The sequence below is a fragment of the Kwoniella newhampshirensis genome, chromosome 1, assembly GCF_039105145.1.
Source record: "Kwoniella newhampshirensis strain CBS 13917 chromosome 1, whole genome shotgun sequence".
NCBI lineage: Eukaryota > Fungi > Basidiomycota > Tremellomycetes > Tremellales > Cryptococcaceae > Kwoniella > Kwoniella newhampshirensis.
The window spans coordinates 494,034-519,980 of record NC_089955.1 but is presented as its reverse complement, the minus strand read 5'-3'; the positions used below and the strand labels follow the sequence as shown (position 1 = coordinate 519,980).

The following is a 25,947-nucleotide window of genomic DNA, read 5'->3' as shown; positions in this document are numbered from 1 at the left end:
TTGACTGAATCCACGTTTCAGATGTCCGGACCGACCGACGTAAACATTCATTCGATCATTTCAATCACGGTGCCGAATCATTCACTGTACAAAGCTGACCTTTGGCGGAAGGACTGGGAATATGTATCAACGTATCTGGCCCTTTCGACTTCGTATTCTCTCACTTTCTAGATCTTTAGTATTTTCTATCTTTTCGGCCTCACTTCGATCTGACGGACGAGACGAGCCATGAAGTTCACCCCGCGACAACGAGCAGGTGAGCCGCCAGATCCACTCGACGTCTCAAACACAACTGACCTTGACACTCTTCCCTTGTCTTTTGCCAAAACGATAAGCTCAAGAGAAACAACTCGATGCGCTCCACCAGAGCTTGCAAAGATGTATAGCGTTAGCAGAGGAGTATACTCGGGTGAGCGAGGTGTATGTCCAGCAGTTGGAGCGGGATGCGGAGATGGTGAGTCGTGACTGGATTCGACACGATCGAGCATCAAGCCAATAACCAACTCTGATTTGTCTCTCTTTTCAACAAGAGTAAGGACTTGCTCGCCGCAGGCATAATGGGAACCCGACGTGCAGCTGGACAGAGGGATGTGTTCCCGCTTGCCATGCCAAAAGTAGGTTGCGTCGGGGTCCTCAAGGAACGATGAGCATGTGGCCTTGTATGCTTGGATCTATTTCTGTGTCTCGACGCTCATACAAACGCTTCAACCACAGAAACACCGTCAACTCTCGACTTTGTCCGATGTTCGCGCTCTCCATCCCGACTATTTGGACGATTGGCTTAGGTTCCACGACCTCATGAGTCAAGTCCCCGACAACGCGACTCATATTGACAGAGTGTACCTTCTTTACAACAACGCGGTGAAGGGCGGGGGAACCAAAAGGAAGGTCAGGGAAGAGAAAGTAGTGGTCCACGCTAAGAAGCCGAGGAGATCTCCTAGGCTCAGCGCAGAAGATATCAGAGGGCAGTCTGGCACTATAGCTGTGGGGTAATTTAATACTGACTTGGTTTTGTGCTATATATAATCTTCGCCTCGTGCAGTCTCGACCACTCAAGGCTTTCACACTAAGCAAAAGATGAAAGCATGGCATTCAATTTCCTCATGGAGTATGCACCGGGTGTTGGTATTTACCTGAAGACAGGTCACCAGGATGAGGAGTATGGCCTACAAGCCTGTCGTCGTTGACCCAGGATATTGAGTCTAGGGGATCTTCTCCTCTTCCCCGATTCACGAGCAGTCGTTCCGTTCTCATTCGTAGCTTATCTTTTCCTGCTGTTCTCGCTCTGTGTCATCGAGTCTCCTCATCCCTCGCCATTCACGCAAGGCCAGTTCTATCGCCTATGCATTGCAACGAATTGTCAGTCAGGTGTTGCTGTGAAAACTTGAATCATTCTGGTGAATGGGCTGCGCGAGAGCGCACTACACGTCGGTGTTCGGCCATGCAAACAGAAAATCGGTCGCAGGTGTCGATCATACGTTGCATGTTGCGCAGTATGTTACGATATATCTTGGTGCGCTCCTGGGGTGTCATTATGCTCCAATCTAGCCTGTCACGTCCACCCAGAATCTATTCCCACTGCCTTGGACATCTTTCGTCTCTCCATTGGAGAGATCGCCAGACTTCCCGCCACCGCCAACAGCCTTCCCGACACGCTCCATCACTGCTAAACCCAGACCATCGTCTGAACAACCCTCGACCACAATTGCATCCACACCCTCGCCCGTGTCCATCTGCACCCCTTCCTCCGGCTGAGGTCGCTCTCGCTCAAGCGCCAACATTCCTGCGAAAAGTCGTTGAGCTGCAGATGCCACTGAAGTCCCCAATGACACAGGTACAATCTCGATTCCTTTTTCTTCTGAGGCATCTGATATTTGTTGACTCAGAGGGGAATTCTCGAAATGCAGGAGACCGACACGCCGTTTCGATCTTGCCTTTGAGAGAGGTACACGTTGTGCGACCTGTCGAAGGACAGCTTGCGCTGACGATTCCGCTTGATCCGGAAGATTTGTCGGTCGAGGAAAAATATTGCTTGGCTCGAGAAGGTAGACGGGAACACGAGGGGAGTAATGTCGGTATTTCATACCTGGCGTAGAGGGAGGAAGGCTTGATACGCTCTTAGTCATTATCGATGGGTTGGTCGACTTCGGTTTGGACAACGTGGCGGGAGTCGACGATGTTGACGTTGATGCCTTTCTTGAACGCCATGGTTTTCCGTGAACTAGTATTTCCGTTTTTCCTGCTTGCCCATCTACCTGTTCTACGATTCTAGCGATCTCCTCTACGCCCAGTCCTCCTGGTCGCAGAATGTCCACCTGCCCCCCACCTCCCTCCACCCAGCCGAGACCACTGACGACTGTGCTTTCCACTCCTACTCCGCAATCTCCTCCATCAAGAATGCACCCTAAACCATCAGCTCCGTTGAGATCGTTATAGACGTGTTCTGCTTGGGTGGGACTCGGTCTGCCAGAGGAATTCGCAGAGGGTGCCGAGAGTGGTAAATTGGAGTGATGGATCAGAGCAAGAGCCAAAGGGTGTGAAGGCATCCTGATGGCGTTGGTCTGAGGAGCGGGTGGCGGAGGTGGATTGGGTGAAGGGAACAGAAGAGACAAAGGTCCTGGCCAAAATGCGGTAATCAAAGCGAGATAAAGGGGAGTTATGGTGTAATTGAGGGGTAAAAGTCGCCGTAACATGTCAAGAGAAGAGACGTGGATGATCAATGGATTGTCAGATGGTCGGTTTTTTATTCGATAGATAGCCTGCACAGCTTCAGGATCCAGAGAGGAGGCCGCCAGACCGTACACCGTCTCGGTCGGCACAGCGACTGTTCTATGAGAGTGGAGATGTCTCGAAGCAACCTCCAGGTGCGGAAGAATGGATGGAGGGATCGAGAATGACGGAGAGTCCAGTGGATGAGATGGGGAAGATGAAGTGGAAGGATTGATGGCTATCGAAGCGAAATCGGTGCAGCGTAAGATGGGGGTATCGGTCGACATGGCAATGAAGGTTGTTATCGTTCTGGGTGGAAAGCAGGACATGAGCGTTGTGTCGATACTCCACATACAAGCAGTGAGCCCACCTATGATTCAATATTCTGCTGATCTTGTATATGCTCGCCGCCGCTTGGCTCATCCCTCGGTGGTGGTTTCAATGGTCACAAAGCGGAGAGTCAAGTCATTATTGCCTGGACAGATAACTAACTGGTCCTGTAATCGTCAACAGACTTGATTGAAATTTTGCTTCCGCTGATTATCAACGACACGTGATCCCTCTCTTGCACCTCTCGCTGCAACGACAATGGTGATCATGATGTCCATGTCATCAATGATAACTGCTGGCAATGTGTTGAGTCTTGAAAGCAGAAGCATCACAAGCAACGTCGGTACGACAGACAACCGCCACTAGACACTAGCGGCATACTGCTATCATGGCCAAGATCGTGCCGCCTCTGAACTTCGGCCTCGTCGAAGATGGTATGTCTGATCAAATTCTCTTCCACTTTGTCAACACAGGTTCTGACCAAAAAACCAACAGGCTTCTATCGCTCTGCTCAGCCATCAGAGCTCAACTTCTCGTTCTTGGAGAAATTAAATCTCAAGACTATATTATGGGTTGGAGCAGAAGAGCCTTCCGATATGTTGTATGTTCGTCGACGTTATTGCATGCGGGACGTGAGACTAACGGAAGGTGGCCTATAGTCGATCCTTCCTCGATTCGCAGGGGATACTCATGCACAATCTAGCACCTCAAGTGTCGTTGAACCCACACTTCCCTCCTCCATACACGGATAGCGGTGTTGTTCCTATATCTGGACAGTGTGAGTCACCCCAATCTATGTTGCTTTACGAAACGGATGTTGACGCTTTGCTTTCAGATCATTTACCACCTCTGCCTCCTCCGCCGGAACCACTCATCATCCAAGCCCTCACTCTTCTCCTGCGCCCATCAACCTTCCCGACATTGGTATGCTGCAATATGGGTCGACATAGAACGGGTACGGTCGTAGGTTGTTATCGAAAGTTACAGAGATGGGCTCTCAGTAGTATCCTGGAGGAATATAGGAGATATGCTGGGATGAAAGTGAGGGTGTTGAATGAGCAGGTGAGCATCTCACCATATATCCAATCTGTTCTCGTGGGTCTGTGTTTTCTTAGGCTTCGGGTCGCTGATTCTACCGTTGGACCGTTGGATCGTCCTCAACAGTTCATCGAGCTATTCGACACGGATCTGGTATCAATAACAGCAGAACAAGTATCGACGTGACGTTCACTCTGCTCGTAGGCTGGTGTCGGAATCACGCACCGCAATCTCAGGTCTGTTCACAACGGTCGTCGGTAATCTCCCCCTTCACCGCATCGAATAGGCTCGCCGGACCCGGGGGTTTGGGGGGGAGAGGTGACCTACAACTTGGCCGGTCGTTAGGACTTCCAGAGGACGATTCAAAGGCGGCATATCCCGCGCCACTTTCACGATGCACTTATGATTGTTGAACCTGACGTAGGTTCGAGTCATTGAGACTTTCACACATGTCTTCAGCGCAATACGAGCTCAATCATATCCAAGTATAGAATAGCAAGGAGATACGATTAAGCGGGAGGTGATCAGCATTGCCGATCTGGGACCGAGAAGTCGAAATAGATGAGACTGTTAGATCAAGTCGAGCGGCAGAGAATGGTACTTATTGGCTGGACAAGAATCATGTTGTTCAAGTCGTCACCGGTTGCATGCATACCTCGTGGAAATCTCCTAACGCGATCCTGTCCTGGTCTCATGGCCTCCCAAGTAGTAGAAAATCAGAAGCCTTCTTTCGTGCAACGTCAGATCCGTTGCAATCTCGGTATTATTGATAAATCTCAACCAGGCATTCACAGCCCCTGCGGGAAGATTCGCCACAGCTGCCCAATTCTCAAGCCGCTTGAACTCGGGTTTCTGAGAGGTTTTCGTCAGTTGGACACTCTCATTTGGAGCTTGAGGATGTAGTACACACCGAGAGTCCTGCCGGACAGGTTCTTCCATCAATCTCGAGAGGTTCCATCGGCATAGCCAGCTGGGACGCGAGTCGGTTTCGAAACTGCACCAGCTCCTCAATACCGCTATTCACCGTACGAAAAGCTCAGGACGCACGCGAATTTCCATTTTCTCCATAGACTTTATGTATTCGCCCCACTTGGTGGTGTCCTCCTGTCTCCGACCAACAATCTTCGCCTCCAGCTGAGCCATCATTTCTACTAGGGCCTCAATCTGGGCTGGGCGAAGCATCGCAGGGGAGCCGACGTCATGATTCTCGCCTGGCCCGTGGACTTCGAGATCTGGTTGGCCTTCGCCCAAGGGCCCGGCATTTGGCTGGAATTCCGTTGCACCCGCCTCTCCCGTGTTGACATCGGCATCGTTTGGCTGGTCGCGGCCCGATGCTGGCAGCGAAGACGGAGTTTCGACTGTTGCGTCGCTGTCAGTCAGTTAGGCTGGATTGCAAAGTCCGGTTAGAAGCCTTGACTCACCATTGACGGCAAGTGTGTGGAAGAGGTTGATGAGTTCCATCTTCAGCTCCACACTAAAGGTAGTTTGAAGTGGTGCATCAATCAAAGCTCATGTAGTGACTTTGCCCATGTTGACTAAAATCTGAGCCGAAGCTGGGACGCTCACAGGCGATTGAAGATTGACTTGAAATTGTGCAAGAAGGTCCAAAAGTGGCTGGGAGACCACCACTTCTTTCGTGGGCATGTTTGGAGCTCTCGTGTCTTGATGTTGATATGAAAGAGGTGATTGACCAGTCATGAATCACCAGGTTTATCTACGTTTGATGGTAAGTGGTCTGACTTGCCGCAGACGCGATGTCTGGTTGGACCACCAAGTGAGTGATCGAACCAGCCGAGTCATCGCCATAACGTATATGCACGGTCCTTTGACCCCTGTTTTCAGTCAATCCCTGTCTTCAGCAGTAGTATATACGCTCTCAAACGGTATCCCTTTTGCCACCTGTGTGTATCCCGGTTTGGGTTTGAGAGCCGATCCTGACGGGCGACAGGAGTAAAGAGAAAAGAATCTCGCCGCTGGTCGACAACGCCCACATCATGTCACGATCGTCGTAGCAACTTGAGCTTACCATGGACTCGCTGTAAGTGCGGCTTATATGCTTCCTGACCCTGTCCAGTTCATCGAGCGTCTAGTCATACATCACACACACATGAGACTCGAGAGAATGCAACGAGGGTAAGATTTGGGGTTTCTGACCGATCCCGGAAAACGCCACAACAATTTGTGCAATCACGTTTCAGATGGGATGAGAGAGGTGTGTGTGTGTACTCGGACCTATCGATGGACGGACCAATCATGGATCAAACCATTGTGACCCTATCATTCAACCATACACTACTGTGTATATGCCTGGACAACTGCTTTCGACTTCATAGTCTCCCATCTTCCAACATTACTTTTGTATCCTCTCTAGCGTATATTGCACTCAACATGAACATCACTAAGCATTCGGGAGCATGTGAGCAGCTATCACAGCCATCGACGCAAGTCCAGCTGTATTACTGACGTGACCCTCGCTCCTGTAGCTCTCATGGCGCGTATAATCAAGATACTCGAAGACTACCACGAGTTGCAGAAGATGAACTCCGAGAGAAGGGATGAGATGTGCCAGGTCATGAGCGAGGCGTCGAGAAAAGGAGGAGAGATGGTAAGCTCAACGCAATACTCAATATCGCACGGACACTTGCTCATTGTCCTTAGTTGGTCAAGTATATCAAAGCTCAACGTCGTCCTTCCGACCAGTCGCGAAAATCACCTACTTTCCCTTCTGCTGTTCTTAAGGTATGTCTCGGTGGAATGTGCACTCTCTATACTGTATGTTATAGGCTCAGTACTGATCCTTGCCCGTATCGTTGAAAAATCAAAGCAACAACGCAAAATCCCCACCCTTTCCGACGTACGAGCTCTGCCTCCATCCCGTCTGGACGATTGGCTGCTATTCTACGATATCATGAATCGAGTTCAGCACGAAGCGACTCATGACCAAAAAGTGCAAGTTCTTTCCGATTTCATCGTCAAGCAGCCGCGAGCTTCAAACAAAAGAAAGTGCAAGGAGGAGGAGGTGGTTATCCAGGCTAAGAAGCCAAGGAGGTCTCCCAGACTCAGCGTCGGAAGTCATGAGGAGCAGTCGGACAGCTCAATCGCAGTGGCATGATAATCCATCTTGGCGTAATCGTGTGATGTAGGTTCTGCCTCCAGCTGTTGCGACACAGTGATCGATATTCTTAGGTAGTACCCACGTAGAAGTCTGTTCACCTTTGCATTCTGTCACACTCACATAGTCGCGCCTCGCACGCGGCATATCCCTAGTATGTTACATGTATCGCCACCAAGGGTCAAACGGACATTCGTGCATTCTCCGCTTACATCGTCAAAAGTCTATTGCAGAGGTCAACTTGCAGCTCTTGTCAATGTATATTATCGTTCAAATCATCACCCAACTTGTACCTTCCTTATACGAACATTGACAGGACTGACAAGATGTCCCGACCCAAGACGAAATCCAACGTTGCGTTGCTGACAGAGGGAGCGGCGTACATTGCCCGAGCAAAGAAGGCCAGGAGAGAACAAGTCGAAGAGATCAAATTTGATGACGAGGCGAGACGGTGAGTTATTCGGTTTATCACTTTCTGAAAGAGGCATCGCCGTCTCGGCATCATGAGCCTCAACATCAACATCATCCATGCGATGAGAAGTAGCACTTGTCAGATGTACTGATGCTGTCCGACTGGGCTCGCAGAGAATGGTTGACCGGGTTCTCGAAACGGAAAAAGGCAAAAGTGGAAGAGAAACGAGCTCGAGCAAAAGAGAGAGATCATCAAGCTCATCTCCAAGAGAGAAGACAGGTGGGTCGAATTCGAGATTGTATTCACGAAATTGAGGATGAGCACTGATGTGATTCTGACGCTTGTTTGCTACCTTGCTTTCTTTAGGCGCGACAAGAACTGAGACAGAGAGCCGCTGATAATGTCAAAACCATCCGAAAAGCTATGGGATTGGAAGATTATGCCGATGCGGATGCTGGATCTGATGGGGGAGATGAAGAAGATGAAGATGGATCTGGAAATGAGGCTGGTCCATCGCGAAGAGATGGCAAGGACGAGATTCAAGAGGCTGAATTTTCTGACGAAGATCAACTGGCCACCGTTACGATCATGGAGAATTTCGATCCCTCATCTTCGTCCAATGATTACGTCCCGAGACCATCTTCAACTTCCCCACCACCAGCCGAGACTCATACAACGAAGAAGACGGAGAAACCGAAACCCAAATCGAAATCTATGGTCGGGGTATTACCTCCCTCGAGCGGTAGATTGCAGAAGGCGAGAGACAAGAAGAAGGAAGAGAAATCGAAGAGTAGGAGTATGGAGACCAAGGCTGAGAGGAAGAAAGGTAGAGAGATCGAAGCGAGAAGGAGGACACAGAAGGCTGCGTTGGCGTATGAACGTGACGGCAAAAGCAGAGGCAGAGGTGGAGCAAGAGGCGGGGGAAGAGGAGGAAGAGGCAGAGGCAAAGGAAAACGATGAGCGATTCCTTGCTTTCTTCACCAAGGACAAGAGTATGCGACGCTTTGTGCTCAGTCCAACATGATCCATGGTATGTCATGCGCCGTGTACAATGTCCTACCCAGCGCAAGAGGAATACACGAAACGCCAATCACCTTCTCTCCGACATTTCTAATTGCTCTTCTCGCCGTAACATTCCTCTTCGCTCTTCACCATCATCGAGGGCTCTCGGCGCCTTCGTAACAGTTCCCTCTCGCCGCAATTTTCTCGGCAATAAGTACTGCACGTCGTCTTTGAATCTGTCCCACGCATCTATGAAACAACCCACTTAATCCGAAATATCACCTGACTGGAACCGAAGCACAAACTCACCTGTCAATGTCGCGCGAATCGCGCTCCCCTCATCGTCCGCGGTAAACCCCTTGGCAGACTGTGCGCGAGATCTAGAAGTGAGATAGTACATTGGTACACCTGCTGAGATGAATACTACGAGAAGACGATCATCCTCCATCAGCTCAGGTTCATAGCACGAAAAGTAGGATGGCTCACCGAATGCTGCAAAGGCTTCCCATGGAGCTGCAAATATCGGCATGAGGAGCAAGAACATCGCCACCTGTGAATGAGGTTCCCCTTGAGTCCAAATCCCCGCAGTCATACAGTGAAGCACCTACCACACAGAAGACAACAGGCGTTATCAGCCATGCTCTATACGGTCGCTCCAGGTGTGGTTCTTTGGCTCGTAGAACGAGCAGACCAAGCACGGTGAGAAGATAGAAAGTCCAGGAGGCAACCGAGAAAAAGTTCAGAATCGCTAAATTAGAGGAACAGTCAGCACTGCGCCATGCCCGCCAAGCGTTCAACCGGCAGGATGGTGCTCACCCCTGAAACCACCACCGAAGATGATGAAGAACAGCGAAAGACTAGCTTGCAGAGCTATGGCATTATCGGGAGTCCGTCGTCGATGGTGTAATCTGGAGAACACACTGGGCAGGAAATGTTCTCTCGATGCGGCATAGATCAATCTCGCAGCTGCCAGGTGAGCACGAGGTCTCGTTAGTCTGGTCGAGCCGAGTGGTAAGTAACAAGGGTCATTCCACTCACTGGTGTAGAAGGAGCCGTTTAGGGCACCGAAACAACTGATTGATACTAGAGCACTAAAGACGACAGCTCCGAATCGACCGATCGTCTCAGCGCCAAAGTCCAACGCAACTGTGTTCGACGACGCGACTGTTGCCGGGTCCAGGACGAGGAAGTAGGAAACATTGGCGAGTACAAACAGACAGAGCACTATTGCCATAGAGGAGTGCAATGCTCGAGGGAGATCACGTTGCGTATTTCGCATTTCACCTGCAACATACTGAAAAAGAAGAAAAATCGTATCAGCTCTCGGTCAAGTCTGTCGAGCATACGCAGACCTGTAGTTGGCACTCACGCAACATGAATCCCAACCGTCAAAAGCCCATAAACCTGAATACAGAGCAATGGCATAACTGCTCAATTCCGTTTTGGTGTCTTCGAAAAAACCACTCGCAGATAATCCCTCCCCAGGTCCGTTATTGATCAGTGCTATCAAGCCCAAAACAGCGACGAAGATGAGTGAACCGATTTTGATGGTGGTAAGCACGACGGTGGAGTCGGTGCCCATCGTGCGAGAGATGAGATTGAGCACCGAGACCAGTATGATGGCGATAGCGGCCGTCAGTTTGACGGACCATTCGGGGACTGGGGATGTGGAAGATGATAAGGCGTGAAAGACTAGTCGATTCACGTATTCGCTATAAGAAAAAAGGCAGATAACCGGTTAGCTTAGTAGTTCCCACCAAGCAGGACGAGCGCCCGCAAAGGTTTCAGACAGTCATATTTGGCGACTAAATATAGACAGACACCCACCCAAAGATCAGCGAGATCATCGCTGCGCTTCCAGGCTTGAGGACCGATACAGCCGCCCAAGTGAAAAGATACGACGTCATGGGACCGAACTGAGGGATGCTGGTTTAGTACAGGTCACGAATCACAGATAGATGTAGCTCACAGCATAAGCAAGATAAGCCTGACTACCTCCAGATAATGGTATAGCACAACCTAGCTCGGCATAAGAGCTATCGTCCAAGTCAGCAAAGACAGGTAAATGAGACGATACGATCACAGACCTAGCTCCTGTCCACGCTAAGACTCCGCTCACGATCCAGACGAGTAGACTTGCACCGACACTTCCTACTTCGCCGACCACCACTCCTGGAGAAGAGAAGATTCCTGATCCAACCTGAGCACCTACGACCAGCGCTATGCCTGGAAGGACGCGAATCGGTTGACAAGTAAGTCGCTGCCCTTTCTGTATATGCCTTGAGACGGGGAGAAGTGATCCGACGTACCGTGTAATAAGCTCACATGTCTCTCTTCTCTCTGCTCCTCTCCTCCTGCTCTTCCTCCGCCCACTGCGTCCCCCTCTCCACTCAGTGTGAGCGGTAAGAGCGCATGTTCAAACTCGAAACCTCCCAAACTTGTTATAGTGTTTGATCGACCATGTCTTGGTCTGTCTCCGTCTCCGTCTGGATATTCTTCGGACAGTTCGAGAGCTCGTAGGGATTGAGTCGGTGAGCGGGCAGGGGGCGAAGAAGGCGAGAAAGAGCGAGATGGTGGCGAGGATGGGGAAAGGGGGGTGTATGGTGAAGTCATCTGGCGGGATCCATGCTGAGAGCAAAGGAAGATGATGAGCAACAGCAACAGAAGATTTCATCGGATTCATGGTATGAGAGAGTGAGGTTGCCGATAAATCAGGCACGGGATTGGGATAATGGACGACGAAGGGAAAACGCGTATCACATTTATCGACAATGGTCAAACTGGGAATCAACTCATGTTCATCTTCCATCCTTCCTCCTGACGCGGGATTTCCAATTCATATGGTCAGAGTCGACCTCCCCCGAGTAATACATCGAAGAGCGAGAGACCGTGAACTGCCAATCTCATCCACACACAGCGCTACCGATCTGCTGTATCATATCGTAGCCGATCCTCAACCCCTTCCTCACGTTCCACCATGTCTCTCTGGGTCGACAAGGTGAGTCCTTGCAGCCTGCTAGACCGTACAAGCTAGAGTCGAGGGTGGACGTCGCTCATCAAAAGTATAGTATCGACCTCGTACCCTTGATGATCTGCACTATCATGAGGAGCTCTCGTCCCGTTTACGATCGCTAGTGAGCTATTCCTCAATGCGGAGGGTACCGAGAACAAGCTGACTGACCCGGGGCTGCAGGCTGCGTCTGGCGATTTCCCTCATATTCTGTTCTACGGACCGTCAGGAGCAGGAAAGAAGGTGAGTCGTCCCTTGCGAAAGCTACCAGCGTATATCAGCAATGCGCTGACAAAGTCGATTCAGACCCGAATCATGTGCACCCTCCGGGAATTGTATGGTCCAGGTGTAGAGAAGGTGATCAAACTCAAAGCTGCCTCTCTGAGACACATAAGCTGACGAACAACCCTCTCATACATCAGCTCCGAATCGATCAACGAGTATTCGTCACTCCCTCCAATAGAAAATTGGACGTGAATGTCGTTCAGTCAAACTACCATATCGAGCTCACACCCTCGTAAGCAGCTAGCTGGTCGACATCGCCAGCCCACGGTTCAAGCTGACTCTCTCGTGCAGAGATGTAGGGATGTATGATAGGGTCGTCATCCAAGATATCCTTAAGGAGATTGCGCAAACTCAACAAGTCGATCTCAATGCCAAACAACGGTTCAAAGGTCAGTCCTGTCCCTTCTGTCATGCTTTATCCTTGAACTGTCAGATGCCAGCTACGCGGTTCGTCACCTTTCTTGAAACAAGCAGAAGCTAAAGTTTGCCTTCTCGTAGTGGTCATCATCAACGAAGCGGATGCTCTCACACGCGATGCCCAGGCAGCACTGCGTAGAACGATGGAGAAGTACATGAACAATATGAGGCTCATCCTGTGCGCGAACAGTACGAGCAAGATCATCGCACCGATCAGGAGTAGATGTCTGCTTGTGAGAGTTGCAGCGCCAACGGATGACGAGGTGAGTGCGGAACCATACTGGACTGTTGGAGCGGATTGCTAACCGGTCTCTCACCTATGCTCGTCCATCCATTTCCCTCCTGATCGGCCTCCTAGATGTCGAAAGTACTCCACCACGTCGCCAAGAAAGAACGTTTCGCCCTCCCTTCACCAGCCTGTCAATCGATCCTTGCGTCTTCCTCGGGTAACCTCCGAAAAGCGCTGCTGGTTTTCGAAGCTATGAAGATGCAGAAACCGGATTTGTCTGGGGGAGATATAGAGGTCGCAAAACCCGATTGGGAGACCTACTGCACCAAAGTCGCTGACTCGATCCTGCAAGAGCAGAGTGCGCAGAGATTGCTGGATGTCCGTGGAAAGATATACGAGTTGTTGAGTCACTGTATACCACCCACGGTGGTTATGAAGGTGAGTGTGAAGCGCTTGTGTGATGAGATCGATTTTCCAAGCCTTGCGTGATCGAAGAAACGAGGAGCCAGGACGGTCGGCAATGGCCATACGGCTCCTGCGACTCTTGTGGAAGTCGATTAGCAGCTGCCCAACCCATAGATGAAGACTGACATCGCAACACGACTTCCAGACTATCGCAGAGAGACTGGTGGACAAGGTCGACGATACACTGAAACCTCAAATTATACATTGGGCAGCGTACTATGTGAGTGATCTCTACCGAAGAATGACTTCGCCGCTCACCCAATGGTTTCAGGAATTGCGGATGAGAATGGGTTCGAAGAAGATTTTCCATATTGAGGCCTTCATCGCCAAGGTCATGACGTGAGTGCGATTGTTCTACTCAATGATATTGAGCTGACTTCGGACAATTGCAGTGTATACAAACAATTCCATCTGTAAGCTTTCTCACTTTGGTGTTAATCAACCGGCCAAGCTGACACACATTCACTTCCCAGGATGGGTTTCATCGAGGACTACGAGTGATTATAACAACCTGAGTAGTCAAACGAGGTGAAATGATACAATTGATTCATGATCGATGTATTTCTATATCTGCATTACTTGTTCTATGATCATTCTGCCTTGTCCTTTGCCAGCACTGCAAGATCGCCAAAACTCTCAATGACCAAATCAGGAACCACATGACTTGGCTTATCACCAAACACTTGGTCGCGTGAGGTCACGCCTCCCATCACCAATAGTGTTCGAACACCGCTGTTGAGACCGAATTCTATGTCTGTGGCAAGGTTGTCACCGACCATAAGGGCACGAGAAGGATCGAACTTGTGGCTATATGATCGAACAGATCAGCTATCTTAGGCGTGTAGGCTCAATTACGAGAGTAATGGCTTACTCGGCAATGATAGCGTCCATCATTGTTGTATTCGGTTTACCAATGACAATAGGTGTCCGTTTTGATGAATTGACGATTGGTATCGATAGAGAGCCAGACCCTATCAGAGAAGAGCGTCAGCTTCACATCACTAGTGACAGGGAAATGCGAGGAGTGCCAGCTGACCTGGGAATTGCGAGCCGTGAGTGGGGTAAGTTGCGTCGGTGTTGGTGAGGATAAGCTCGCATTTGGGGTTACTGCGGAGGTATGTCATGGCTTTGGCGATCTTTTTGTAGTCTGACGTATGAGCGCATCAGCTGTGGTCCAGCTTTCCTCATCGCTACCGATGCACTCACTGATCCATGAATCGAAACCACAGAGCACAGCACCGACAGAAGGATCAGGTTTGAAGCTATCGAAGTCAATCGGCGGTTTGAACTCTCTATCTTCGGTATCCTACTCGTTCGACATCAGCTATTGAACCTCAGATGGCGAGGGGATTTGTAGCGGAGAGCGAATGAGGATAAACTCACTGTACCTCCACAATGAGCGATTCCTACGGCGTCCAGCTCTTCTTCAATCCCTTCTTCGCCGAAGACGTAAACCTTCTTGTCTTTAGGGAAGTTGAGGACTTGTGAGAGGTAGACTGCTGAAGCGTATGCAGAACCGAAACATTCTTCCTGCAGACGGGTGCACAAGGATCAGTGTTGAGAAGTACCGACATCTTGCTTTCAAGTGTAGATAAGGTTTACTAACCAAGGAAGCGTTGAGATCCAGTTTGTTCAGAGCAGCTTGCAACTTTCTTCGAGATTTCGTGGCGTTGTTAGTGACGAAGATGACCTTTTTGCCTGACCAGATGTGAAGCTATCAGCTGATCATCCAGGGGGCCAGAGTCGAATGAGGGCCGCTTACCGGATGCTCTCAACATATTCAAGACAGTCTTGACGCCTTCAACAACCACTGGACCATGGTAGAGCACACCGTCACAGTCAAGGAGGAAAGTGTCGACTGAGTCGACGAGTTTCTGATATTGCTCAGGACTGGAAAGGACGAGAGGAGCCATTGTACTTGAGAGATTTGATCGAAGTTGACGACAGGAGAGGCCGACACAAGTTGGCTGCTGAGAGGGTTCCGACGAGACAAAGGGAGAAGTATTGGCCATTTGATCAAGAAGCGAGATGCATGCAAGATGATGATGACTTTGGGAATGGTCAGTCGCGAGTGACCCTCCACCGAGGTTAAAGCCGCCACAACGCTTCATATCGCCGAAACTCCGCCGCGCTGACCGCCTGCTATTGCTGTCAGCTTGTTGCTGTTCTCGTTGTGTCAAATGCACTTCGGATCGTTGTCTCCATCCTGTCTTTGGTGCGGAGCTGTACGGCCCACTTCGCGCAGTCATACAACGCGTCTGTCCCGTTCTGAGGCATCATCACGACAGCAGCGGCTGATAGCCGTCTGGAAGAGCGGAAACCAACTTTCAACGACCATATTCGCAGTCCGTCCACACCAACTCCCTGCACCATGTCCGACCGTTCCGCCTCTCCTGAAGGAGAAGGTGAAGAGATCCGACCTTTCGGCGATGAGCGCGACTCGTCCGAGGAAGAGTCGGAAGACGATCCAGAGGAGGCTAAACGGATAGCGGAAGGGTTCATCGTTCAGGACGAAGATGAAGACGAGGATGATGATGATGATGATGAGGATGATGAGGAAGAGAGACGGAGGAAGAAGAAGGAGAGGAAGAAGCGTAGGAAGAGGGAGAAGGCTCGTCTGAGGAAAGAGAGAGAAGAAGTAGTCCTGTCAGACGACGAGTTGGAACTGTTGAATGAGAACAGAGGTTTGGCCGGTCCTTCTCAAGTGAGACCGCTGAAGAGGTTGAGGAGAAGAAGCGGAAGCGGAGCGTCGGAAGGTGGACCAACTCTTCAGGACATGTTCAGGGATGACGAGGATAGGAGAGATAGGGATGACGATGAAGATGATGATCTGATGGACTTCATTGAGGAAGATGAGGAAGAAGAAGGAGCTACAAGAGAGACAGAGGAGGAGAGACGAGAGAGAAAGAGAGAAGAGAAGCTGAGAAGAAGAGAAGCAGCTAGGACAAGACCGGAGCTAGCGGGTGTGGACAGAACGTAAGTTACCGCTGAAATACTACGGGAACTTGGATCGAGCTAATTCTACATCAGGTCTTGGGACGAGATCTATGCTGTGTTCGGTGATGGCCAGGAGTACGATTGGGCGCTCGAAGGCGAAGACGGAATGGATCTTGACGATGACGAGGACGCAGCCAAGAAGGATCTACGCTTAGAAGACGTGGGTTGGAGTGACACTGTCGCGCGGGAAGGGCGCCATACTGACCAGATTATCAGGTCTTCGACCCTGCCGAAATCAAGTCCAGAAGGCTGCAAGACGAGGACAAGGCTGTTGCGAGCAAGGATATACCAGAGCGACATCAACTGGTCAACTCTACTCTTTCCGACAACCCAGTCTTCGCTCCGGACTCGCTCTATCCTCCACCAGATCTCGCCGCTGGTTGGGCTTACACCAAAATTTCTCTCCGAACTCAATACCTCTTCTGCAGTATGCATGAAGAGGGTTCCTATCCCGAACCGACCATGGATAACCCTAATCCCTATCCAGCTTACCGACGTATAGATCTCGCCAATGAGTACCGAGCTGTCGTCTCGAAAGCGCTCAATATGATGTTTGTCCAGCATCTCGAAGTGCCGTATCTATGGCATTACAAGCGCGACGCTTTCAGTGTGCTGGAAAATCAGGGTCAAAGTTCGGTTCAATTCCTCGAACGGGACGAGCTCTGGCAATTGTACCACCTGGGTATCCGATTCCGAGCTATCTTCGAGCGAAATCAACAGACACAACAGCTGTGGGAGAAGATCAAGTCGCGAAGACCAGATGTGGAGGATGAATACCTGACGACAAAGCTGTTACCGTCGATTTGCATGATGAGTATTGAATCAGCAGGGGAAGGGTCCGACTGGGTGGCATATCATTATCAGTCGGATCTCAAGGCGATCAAGGAGGAAGAGGCTTTGGAAGAAGGAGCGAAGAGATTGGTGGAGCGTTCGGAACAGGAGGACCTGAGACAAGGTCCGATCATGAAGCTGGTCGAAGTGAGTCCCGTAGTCTGAAGATCGATTTGTTTCTTTTTGCTAAACCCGTGCGTAGGCGTACGGTATATCGGTATCACAAGTTGCTACCACTTTCAACGAGCCCGAAGGACAGCCTATACCGCCAAAGAACCCCGAACGAATGCCCAATGATCTAGCAGAGGAATACTCCGGAACCGGTACACTTTTCTCGTCCCCTGAGTCAGCTCTCAAGGGTATGTAGCAAGCTGGCAGCGTCTTCGTACGGGGCTGATACAACTTTGAAGCTGCCAGTCACATTCTCATAACTGAGTTCTCCAAGGATCCGGCGATCAGACAGCAGACCCGAGACTTCATGGACGCTTGTGGTGTCGTTACTGTGAATCCTACAGAAAGAGGCATGTCAGTGATTGACGAGTACCACTTGTACTACGTGAGTGACTTCAGCAGCTCGCAGACGCAGCGCTGAATACTGTCGTCTTGCAGAACTTCAAGTTCCTCACCAATAAACCGGTACCCATGTTCAAAGATAGTCCCCAGTTCTTACATATGCTGAAAGCCGAAGAAGAGGGATTAATTACCATCTCAATCGAGGCAGACGAAGCGCAAGTGCAATCATTTGTGGAGACACTAGTCAGATGTTGTCGATCGAACGACTACGGAGAGATCTCCACGGCATGGAACGAGGTTCGAGCAGAGATTTGCTCAACCGTAACAAGGAAACACCTTGTTCCCGCAGCGGCGAAATGGCTGAAGGAACACCTGAAGGATGAGGCCGAGGAGTACGTTGCGGAGAGATGCCGAGCTGAATTAGAGCTGGTGAGTTACTTCTCAAGCCGGACCGGTCAAAGGTACGCTACTGATGGGTGTCTTAGCGAGCCAACGTCCAGCCATTTGCTACCCCTGGCATGGAGCCAGGCGAGACGCCATCAGTCCTCGCACTTACGAACGGCAAAGGTGACATCCGCGATGCTGTCATGGCAGTCATGCTTGACGATGATGGAAACGTCCGAACACAAACCAAGTTCGACAATCTTCGAGACGAAGCCGACAAAGTATCCCTCATTGAGCTGGTTGAGAAGAGAAAGCCAAAGGTGGTGACAATAGGCGGACAGTCGATCCAAGCGGCTCGAATGCGGGACGACGCTGCTGCCGCTTTGAGAGAAGTCGCAATCCGAGCTTTCGGCGAGAACCCACCGGTTTCGGAGGCTTACCAAAGTCACGAAGAATATGTTGCCGCCTTAGCAGACTACGATCAAAGGCTGTCCGTTTACCTCATTCCCCTCATCTTCGTCAATGATGCTACCGCGCGACTCTACTCAACTTCGGAGGAGGCAGAGAAAGAGCATCCCACTCTTCCGATCAACGGTCGATATGCTTTGGGCTTAGCGCGATACACACAGAATCCGTTGAACGCCTACTCCAAGCTTGGCCGGCATATATCTTCGGTTACGTTTATGGAGCATCATCAAAAACTTGTGAGTCCATCGGTGGCAGAGAACCCGTGAGATCGACCTGATGACAATCATGTAGATCTCACAAGAGAAGCTGTTACTACATCTTGAAAGGGGATTGGTTAACTCTGTTTGTGCAATGGGCATCGAGATCAATTCATGTGTGGCGGACCCTTACCAGCGAGCTATGTTGCCCTTCATATCCGGTCTTGGGCCGAGAAAGGCAGATGCTTTGATCCACGGTATTCAACGACACGGCGCTCTTGTCAACCGACTGGCTTTTTCCGATCTCGGTTTTTTCGGGCCCACCATTTTCGAAAATGTTGCAGGTTTCTTGACTATCGAATCAGATCTGAAGGACATGATGTTGGAACCTGAAAACCCACAGGAGCAACCCGATCCGCTAGATATGACTAGAATTCACCCCGAGGACTATGAATTTGCACAAAAGATGTGTCAAGATTCACTAGACTTGGACGTGGAGGATGTCACGGATAGGCACAAATCTGAGGTCGTTCAGACCCTCATGTTGGATGACAACCGCGCGCAAAAGCTGGGAGAACTCAACCTGGACGACTTTGCTTTCAACCTGCAACGTCAAGGGGAAGGCAATAAGCGACATGCTCTCGGAGAGATCGTCAACGAGTTAATTCGATATAGGTCAGACCGAAGACCGCCCTTCTACGTTCCCACCGAGTGGGAAGTTGTGACGATGCTTACCGGAGAGACGGAACGTACCATCGGTCGAGGTATGAAGGTCACTGCTACCGTCCGAAAGGCTATATCGTCCAGAGTGTTCTGTCAACTCGAGTCTGGCATGGATGCGATCCTCGAGCGAGATTATGTTGCGGACGAAAACCAAGCCGCTGTTCAGTCTTGTGAGGACTATTTCAAACCTCGTCAGTCGGTCAAGGCAGTCGTCATCGTCGCGGAGCCAAACCGTTTCCAGGTCAGAATATCAACACGACCTTCAGATCTTATTCAAGGTGTCGAATTCATCCAACCTTTCCGGAAGGAGCCATACAACGATCTTCATCGAAAAGCGGCAGCGGAGAACGAAGCGGCGCAAAAGAAACGACGTCAAGCAGGGAAGATCAAGCGAGTTGTTAATCATCCAAACTGGCACGTCCTCAATTCTGGTCAAGCCGAACAGTTTCTCGCTTCACAACATCGAGGCGATGTGGTCATACGTCCTTCCTCAAAGGGTCCTGATCATCTTGCGGTGACTTGGAAGGTCGACGAGGATGTCTACCAACATATCGACGTGCAAGAGATTGACAAGCCTAACGAGTACTCTGTTGGTAGGAAGCTCAGAGTGGCGGGAAGATATACCTACAGTGATTTGGACGACTTGATAATCAACCACGTGATGGCTATGGCCAAGAAGGTTGATGAAATGCAAATGCACGAGAAGTATAAGCCCGAGGATGAGCTTGGTGAGTCTCCGCGCTAGAAGATCAAAAGTGTAATGAAACCGATGCTGACTAGCGATAACGTGAAACAGAGGCCTACTTGAAGAATTATGTGCAGGCTCATCCCGGACGAAGTATGTATGGTTTCAGCATCGATAGCGACAGACCAGGATACATCAATCTGAAGTTCCTAAATAAGTCAACCAAGGATGGCGGAGTGATCTCGACCTGGGTGAGTGCCCGCGAACTTTGAGATCTCGTGATCAGTCTGACATCTCACTGCAGCCCGTGCAAGTTCTGCCTGGAGCTTACAAGCTCAACAACGCAGAAGTTCCCGGAGTCACCGAATTAAGTAACGCTTTCAAACTGCAGTACTCAGCTCGACTTGCAGAGCAAGGGACTGGTGGGAAGACGCCTGGTATTCGAGTCGGCAAAACGCCTCTACAGGGTGGACGTACTCCGGGTGGAAGAACACCAGCTCTCGGTTCACGGACACCGATGTATGGTGCGGGCCGTACGCCCATGCAGCCTGGCATGACGCCTAATCCTTGTAAGTGTACTGTGGTCTGACTTGCTATTGAGATCTCTGTCACTCAATACTCAATCACCATGTGTTCGCAGATGGTATGCCACCGCAACAGCCTGGATACGGAGCATCTCCTAACGGATATGGTGTACCGCCTCAAGCTGCATATGGAATACCACCACCCGGACAATACGGCATGCCACCGCAACCACCACCAGGAATGGTGGGGTATGGCGGCATGACCCCCGGCAGAGGAGTACCTCCACCTGGTGGAATGAACGCGGAGAGGGCGTGAGTGATTTCGAATTCGTCATTTTTGGCCATTTGTTCTGACGTGCCCATTTTCAGAGCGATGATTGCCAGACAAGGAGGTGGTGGAAGATACTGATCGGGTATGAGTAAGGATAATTACGAATATGTTCATGGTCTGGGAGTGTACGAGCCAAAAATATCATCTATCAGCAGCAGTTCCAATTGATGGATTTTGTCATATGCATCAGTTATATCCCTTCATGCGCATCAAAATCAAGGTCGTTCACCGAGACTGGATGCCATACACGTATGACTTGGCTGCTGCTCTGCGATGGTAGTAGTGACAGATCCTTCTTGGTTGAAGGTTGCAGCCGATCCAAGGGACTGCCCAGAACGAAGGACGCCTAAGAAAGAGCTGCCTGTCTCCGGGATGGAAGCTACGTCTGATGCTCTGCATCACACATATGAATCGTAGAGATATGTCTAACAATGCATCCCAAATATAACAGAAAATCAACATCTAGCGATAAATACGCGTGGCAAATAAGGCAGTGATCCAACTTGCTGTCGTCTACGAGATCTGACATGTCGTCATCATCGGTCGACTAGACAGAGACGGGAGGAAGAACGGAGTGGCGGGAGGGAAGGCGAAAAGGAAAGAGCGAGACAACGATAAATAGCGATTTCCTGATGGGTTAAGCGGCGACGAAACCGGGGAAGCAGGTCTTGACGTCCAGTTTGGGGTGTTTACCATCGACGTGTTGTTGGAGGCTGAGAAACATAGAAGATGAGGGTCAGTGCTGCAGTCGCGGGTGTATCATGGGGTCAAGAGTTAGGACGATGGTCCAGCAAGAGGTGGTCGCTGTGGAAGCGGAGAAAGACAGAGAAGAGTAACGAAGAGGGCAGATGCAAAGAGGGCAGGAGCAAAGAGGTAGATGGTGAAGAAGACTGCACGACATATCACAGTCGAAAAGATGACAATCACTCACATGAGCAGCTTGGAAGTACCTTGGAAAGTCTGTTTGCAGGTGAAACATTGAATAGAGTTGGCAGCCTATGGCAATCAAGAAAGGAGTCAGCCAATCGTACAGTTGTAGAGCGGCCAAGGGGAGTATGCGCGTGGCAAAATTCAAGACGTCCGCAACCAGATGCTCAGATCCCACACACAGGAAGCCGCGTTTATTCAGCTCCGAGGACAAGACAGGTGAAAGGATGAATAAGCAGCATGGGGAAAGAAGGTGAAATAATCCGCTCACAGCGAGAGGAAGACTTGTACTCACCTGGTTGGACTTCAATTGGGAAGTCGGGCCCTTGGATGCTTTGGCTGCATTCCTCTCTCTCGCTTGAGCTGCTTTGGCGCCCTGCATAAGAGGAGATATGGAGGATCAGCTCAGCACAGTGAATGAGACGTGCGTGATCAGGCGTGGCCAAGAATCGAAGAGAGGTGAAAAGAGGAAAGCGGTCAAGTGGGAAATAAATCTGTGACTGCCAGGCTTAAGACTCACGTTACCACCACCCATTGCTATTGATACTGATACTGTGTTTAAAGTCGAGGTAAGGCTGTTGAAGAGGGTCTTGATGATATGTGAGAGTTTGAGACTGGTCGTAAAGAGAAAGCAAACAGACGAGGAAAACAGGTTGTCACAAAAAGTCTGGACAAGGATCCCTTTTCTGTAAAAAGCGGCGAAGGCCTGGGACCCCAATAGCAATTACGTAATACCAGGTGGCTGCAACAGTGTGCTCCAGCGCGGGGGATCCGCGCGAAGATACCATATTACGTAAGTATTAGAACGGGACTCTAGTTAGAGTCATCAGCAGTTTGTGCGCAACATGCAATGAGCTATGCTATATCCCCCAAGGTTTCTGCAATCACGACGGCGACATCCAGCATGAATAGCGGTCACACCACCCTGTATATGCGGCCGAAAAGGCACCCCACCCAGTTCTAGGCATCGGCTGGCCTTGGTCTGTGCGCTGCTGTGCCCCGACATCGCCGAAACACAGCCTTTCGCGAAAATTTCGACTTGATCGGACATATATCGTTTCGGGGGTGCAACCATCCTCAATGAAGGATTTCGCCATCATTCCCATCAGGCCCACTTCGAGAACATTTATCACACTCTTCGTTTCTGGTTTCTATCCACAATGATATGGATACTTGAATCGTCAACAGTGTTCAGGCTACCGGTACGGCTCGAGCGATCCGCGGAGCGACGGTTGCAACATCGCAGTCATCTGTCCTAGGCTGGGAGGAGAGCTGGGGTGGGTCATCTGGAAGCAGCGCACCATCGAAGAGATCCAACAAAGGGGGTCTCGAGCTTACGATGGACGGCACCGAGTCTTCCTTACACAGCGATACGATAATAGTCTAGTCAGGAGCTAGGGATACGCACGGGGTAGTCAAGGTGTTCTGACTCACCAGCGTTCATCCCGACTACAACGACCAAGGAAATGCCTTCACAATCGAGGGGAGAGCTTACAAAAAGGACATTTCAGTGAGTGGTTACTGTGTGGGATGATCGATAAAAGCCGCTCAGCTGCTTATCATATCATTATTACCAATGATTATCTCCGCCTTCTGGAATATTCCCACCGCCTAGACAGCATCAACCATCGCGCTACCTCCGACGAAATCGATCATCTTTCCATGTCTGGTACCCGAAACACACCGCCCTCCTTCTCAAGCTCAGGTTGTGTTCGATTTTCTAGTTCACACGATGCTGGAATTATAGTAAGTTGACCATCACTCTACGCAGTGCCTTCTCCGCCCTCGTTCTCTTCAAAGCCACGGTCTAACCCGCGCTCATGTCGATGCGAAAGGGTGCTCATATACCTCAGAATAGGATATGCCGGTCCCATCAGCCGCTCTCAGCTTCGACCTGGCTCCTTTTGACCTGATAGATCTGCTCAAGCGGGAGAGCATTGCGAGGCAAAAAGGGCAAAAAGGATTACTGCCTCAGCGTGGGTTTGAACCACGGACCCCACCCTGACGTTACGAAAATCGCGTACGAAAGGCGTACTCTACCACTGAGCTACAAAGGCATAGTCTACCACAAAGATTTCAGGGAAATCTTGCAATTCTCGACTTTTGACAGTTCTCCCTGGTATATATAGTGTTGTTCTCAGTCAAACAGAGTTTTGACGGCGTCCTGGCCCTCTGGAACCCGTGTAAGATATGTATTCAGGCGCCAAACGCATGCCTATTCACCTCGAAGCGCCATAGTAGGTGTACATCTGCAGGGGCCACGATCGATGCTGCTGATACAGCCGATAACGAGAGATGAGATTTAGCCCAACGATACCTATCTTTTCTACTCTGTATTGTACTCTAACCAATCGCTGAGGATTCATGATGATCATCGGACGGATACTCAGTCGCGTCACCTTGTTCACCGACAATGGTGACTTGTCTCCTGATCTTCATACCTTTCAGCCTGAAGCCCTGGCTTCTCACGGCCAACTTGCCTCTTTGCTCATCCCATCTATTCTTGACGGCATCTTTGAAAGTCTCCTTGTTCAGCGCAGCCGACATGTCGTTGAATGATGGAATAGCCGGCAAGTTTGGAATCTGAACCTTGGGCAGAGCGGAGATCGACAACGTTGGGATGTTAGGAAACAGATAGGGCATTTGGGAAGGGGTACGAGGTGTGATCAATGGCGAGCTGTCAGGCGTAGTGGGTAATGCAGTTTCCAGTACGGTCGAATCGATATCCGCGACTGCGTTGAGTAGTGCGTCTTGACCTTTGTCATCTGCCTTGATATTGTCCCAGTTCTCTCCACTTGGTGAAATCTGTCTTCGCTTGAGATACCCTGTGACACCTGCACAGAACCATGAGACATGCAGGATACCTGTCAATGCGAACATGGCGATAGGTACGTATGACCCATCTGTGATCGTTATAGATCGCGCACAGTCGACCAACATGACAGCATGGAATACGATTCGGAAGATGAAGAAGGACGAAAGGAATCGAAAATCATTTCGGACTTGGGGAAAGAGATTAGAGAGGGCGAGATCGAACGTTGGGACCTGTACAGCGAATCGACAATCAGCAGAGCACCGACAAACGGCCGCGAGACGGCTTTTGCGAAGTTGCAAGGCAACATACCTCCATGACGGATCCGATGAGGAAGATGGGGATATGTCGCGTATTTAGAAGATACATCATCAGAGTCAGGTATGCTCTGTTGTTCACTGCGTCAGTGCTGACGTCCTCAATCTGTGCTGAGGCACGCACGTGTGATGGATCCAGCCGGTGAGTAGGCCGACCTGCGAAGGGTACTTGAGGTAGCCAATGGACAGCTATGCCGTCGAACATCAGCCAGTGCTGACCATGTGCTGGAAAGAGGAAGTTCCATCGAGCAAACTCACATCGGCTGCGACAAGAATGGTTCAGTCAGTCAACTGCCTCAATTTCTCTATTCGCTGCTTGTCAAAACCGCTCACAGAAGAGGTATGTCGCAAAGAAGATCACCCCAAATCGTCCCGTCTCTCTCATCCACCCGCTTTGACCATTCTCGTAGGTGATCTGGAGACCACACTCTATGTAACTATAAAGGAAGGGCAAGGCAATGAGTGACATGGTACATGATGAGATGACAGAGAGCACATAAGCTCTCTGTCGCTCGGTGCGGAAACGGGGTGCAAGAAGTTGATATGCTGCTACGAAGAATAGGAAAGTAGGGATTGAGACGAGTAGCAGTTCTGGCACCGGTGAGAGCTGAGGAGAAACGGTCATGATCGTCGGCGGTGATCTGGTCTTGATGCGCCAGGTACGTAGTGAACAGATAAGACTGAATGGCGGGGTCAATCGTTTCCGGGTTGGAGCTAACGTGTCGGGTTGTGATCCTTCATGATTGACAGAAGACGCCAAGTGGGAGAAAGCGAGATCGATAGATGGGTGTCATACGACGAGGGCATGACAGATATTGAATGTCAATTGGAAAGATCGTGTAGATGGTGATTGTGAAACGTGTGTGAGAACACGGGAAGACGCGGCTGCTTTGGAATCGGGAGGGTGGCGATAGTGGCAAACCGCGCTGATAACGATTGGCGGTGACAAATATCTCAGCATCGTCGACCCTGCCGCAGCCTAGTCCGTGAGGCTACTATCAGTGTCCCCCGTATTGAAGCCTTCGCTGTTGCATCAAGCTTCATGCACGTCACAGGTAGTACGACCTTTGCCAAGAGTCTCCGTGGCAAGCGATATTTCGCAATCGTGCATGACAAGGTGGTAAATGATGCAATCACAGTCGCATGCAACCCTTTGTTAGATGTTCCTTTCACTTGACCGTTTGGCCTTCTGAGAGGTTGTCATTGGAACAGGGCCTGGGACATGAATG

General features: G+C 50.3%; 11 protein-coding genes and 1 non-coding gene across 12 annotated transcripts; 5 read left to right on the top strand and 7 right to left on the bottom strand.

The window, feature by feature from the left end:
* Window positions 1-1,544: 1,544 nt before the first annotated feature.
* On the bottom strand, window positions 1,545-2,996 carry IAR55_000208 (Sua5/YciO/YrdC/YwlC family tRNA threonylcarbamoyl adenosine modification protein; the record flags this gene model as incomplete). The annotated part of the gene is made up of 1 exon (XM_066943344.1): window positions 1,545-2,996. The coding sequence occupies one exon, from the start codon at window positions 2,994-2,996 to the stop codon at window positions 1,545-1,547; it is 1,452 nt and encodes a 483-aa protein (XP_066805886.1).
* A 431-nt stretch (window positions 2,997-3,427) lies between these two features.
* Window positions 3,428-4,263, top strand: IAR55_000207 (uncharacterized protein; the record flags this gene model as incomplete). The annotated part of the gene is made up of 5 exons (XM_066943343.1): window positions 3,428-3,473; window positions 3,535-3,640; window positions 3,699-3,817; window positions 3,875-4,101; window positions 4,204-4,263. The coding sequence occupies 5 exons, from the start codon at window positions 3,428-3,430 to the stop codon at window positions 4,261-4,263; spliced, it is 558 nt and encodes a 185-aa protein (XP_066805885.1).
* Window positions 4,264-4,746: 483 nt separating this feature from the next.
* Window positions 4,747-5,538, bottom strand: IAR55_000206 (uncharacterized protein; the record flags this gene model as incomplete). Its single annotated transcript, XM_066943342.1, has 4 exons — window positions 4,747-4,929; window positions 4,988-5,071; window positions 5,125-5,435; window positions 5,499-5,538. 4 exons carry the CDS (start codon window positions 5,536-5,538, stop codon window positions 4,747-4,749), a joined length of 618 nt encoding a protein of 205 aa, XP_066805884.1.
* A 927-nt stretch (window positions 5,539-6,465) lies between these two features.
* Window positions 6,466-7,189, top strand: IAR55_000205 (uncharacterized protein; the record flags this gene model as incomplete). The annotated part of the gene is made up of 4 exons (XM_066943341.1): window positions 6,466-6,493; window positions 6,561-6,682; window positions 6,736-6,816; window positions 6,902-7,189. The coding sequence occupies 4 exons, from the start codon at window positions 6,466-6,468 to the stop codon at window positions 7,187-7,189; spliced, it is 519 nt and encodes a 172-aa protein (XP_066805883.1).
* Window positions 7,190-7,515: 326 nt separating this feature from the next.
* IAR55_000204 (uncharacterized protein) lies at window positions 7,516-8,561 on the top strand (the record flags this gene model as incomplete). The annotated part of the gene is made up of 3 exons (XM_066943340.1): window positions 7,516-7,640; window positions 7,775-7,880; window positions 7,968-8,561. 3 exons carry the CDS (start codon window positions 7,516-7,518, stop codon window positions 8,559-8,561), a joined length of 825 nt encoding a protein of 274 aa, XP_066805882.1.
* A 130-nt stretch (window positions 8,562-8,691) lies between these two features.
* Window positions 8,692-11,216, bottom strand: IAR55_000203 (uncharacterized protein; the record flags this gene model as incomplete). Its single annotated transcript, XM_066943339.1, has 11 exons — window positions 8,692-8,852; window positions 8,913-9,026; window positions 9,090-9,153; window positions 9,212-9,351; window positions 9,420-9,569; window positions 9,642-9,897; window positions 9,973-10,315; window positions 10,431-10,519; window positions 10,573-10,639; window positions 10,691-10,829; window positions 10,913-11,216. 11 exons carry the CDS (start codon window positions 11,214-11,216, stop codon window positions 8,692-8,694), a joined length of 1,827 nt encoding a protein of 608 aa, XP_066805881.1.
* A 364-nt stretch (window positions 11,217-11,580) lies between these two features.
* Window positions 11,581-13,510, top strand: IAR55_000202 (uncharacterized protein; the record flags this gene model as incomplete). The annotated part of the gene is made up of 12 exons (XM_066943338.1): window positions 11,581-11,601; window positions 11,672-11,737; window positions 11,797-11,856; window positions 11,920-11,970; window positions 12,036-12,130; window positions 12,190-12,287; window positions 12,397-12,578; window positions 12,674-12,982; window positions 13,155-13,229; window positions 13,281-13,348; window positions 13,402-13,422; window positions 13,483-13,510. 12 exons carry the CDS (start codon window positions 11,581-11,583, stop codon window positions 13,508-13,510), a joined length of 1,074 nt encoding a protein of 357 aa, XP_066805880.1.
* An 89-nt stretch (window positions 13,511-13,599) lies between these two features.
* Window positions 13,600-14,922, bottom strand: IAR55_000201 (uncharacterized protein; the record flags this gene model as incomplete). The annotated part of the gene is made up of 7 exons (XM_066943337.1): window positions 13,600-13,816; window positions 13,881-13,980; window positions 14,046-14,156; window positions 14,216-14,315; window positions 14,393-14,539; window positions 14,616-14,707; window positions 14,772-14,922. 7 exons carry the CDS (start codon window positions 14,920-14,922, stop codon window positions 13,600-13,602), a joined length of 918 nt encoding a protein of 305 aa, XP_066805879.1.
* Window positions 14,923-15,380: 458 nt separating this feature from the next.
* IAR55_000200 (transcription elongation factor SPT6) lies at window positions 15,381-20,647 on the top strand (the record flags this gene model as incomplete). The annotated part of the gene is made up of 11 exons (XM_066943336.1): window positions 15,381-15,985; window positions 16,040-16,166; window positions 16,223-16,984; window positions 17,040-17,196; window positions 17,248-17,393; window positions 17,447-17,779; window positions 17,836-18,438; window positions 18,494-19,850; window positions 19,919-20,058; window positions 20,112-20,376; window positions 20,448-20,647. 11 exons carry the CDS (start codon window positions 15,381-15,383, stop codon window positions 20,645-20,647), a joined length of 4,695 nt encoding a protein of 1,564 aa, XP_066805878.1.
* A 652-nt stretch (window positions 20,648-21,299) lies between these two features.
* Window positions 21,300-22,124, bottom strand: IAR55_000199 (uncharacterized protein; the record flags this gene model as incomplete). The annotated part of the gene is made up of 4 exons (XM_066943335.1): window positions 21,300-21,375; window positions 21,594-21,658; window positions 21,885-21,965; window positions 22,110-22,124. The coding sequence occupies 4 exons, from the start codon at window positions 22,122-22,124 to the stop codon at window positions 21,300-21,302; spliced, it is 237 nt and encodes a 78-aa protein (XP_066805877.1).
* A 1,432-nt stretch (window positions 22,125-23,556) lies between these two features.
* On the bottom strand, window positions 23,557-23,646 carry IAR55_000198. The gene has a single exon. It is a non-coding gene; the product is annotated as a tRNA-Thr (tRNA).
* Window positions 23,647-23,932: 286 nt separating this feature from the next.
* IAR55_000197 (uncharacterized protein) lies at window positions 23,933-25,343 on the bottom strand (the record flags this gene model as incomplete). The annotated part of the gene is made up of 5 exons (XM_066943334.1): window positions 23,933-24,634; window positions 24,714-24,789; window positions 24,843-24,874; window positions 24,938-24,981; window positions 25,052-25,343. 5 exons carry the CDS (start codon window positions 25,341-25,343, stop codon window positions 23,933-23,935), a joined length of 1,146 nt encoding a protein of 381 aa, XP_066805876.1.
* Between the last annotated feature and the right edge of the window lie 604 nt (window positions 25,344-25,947).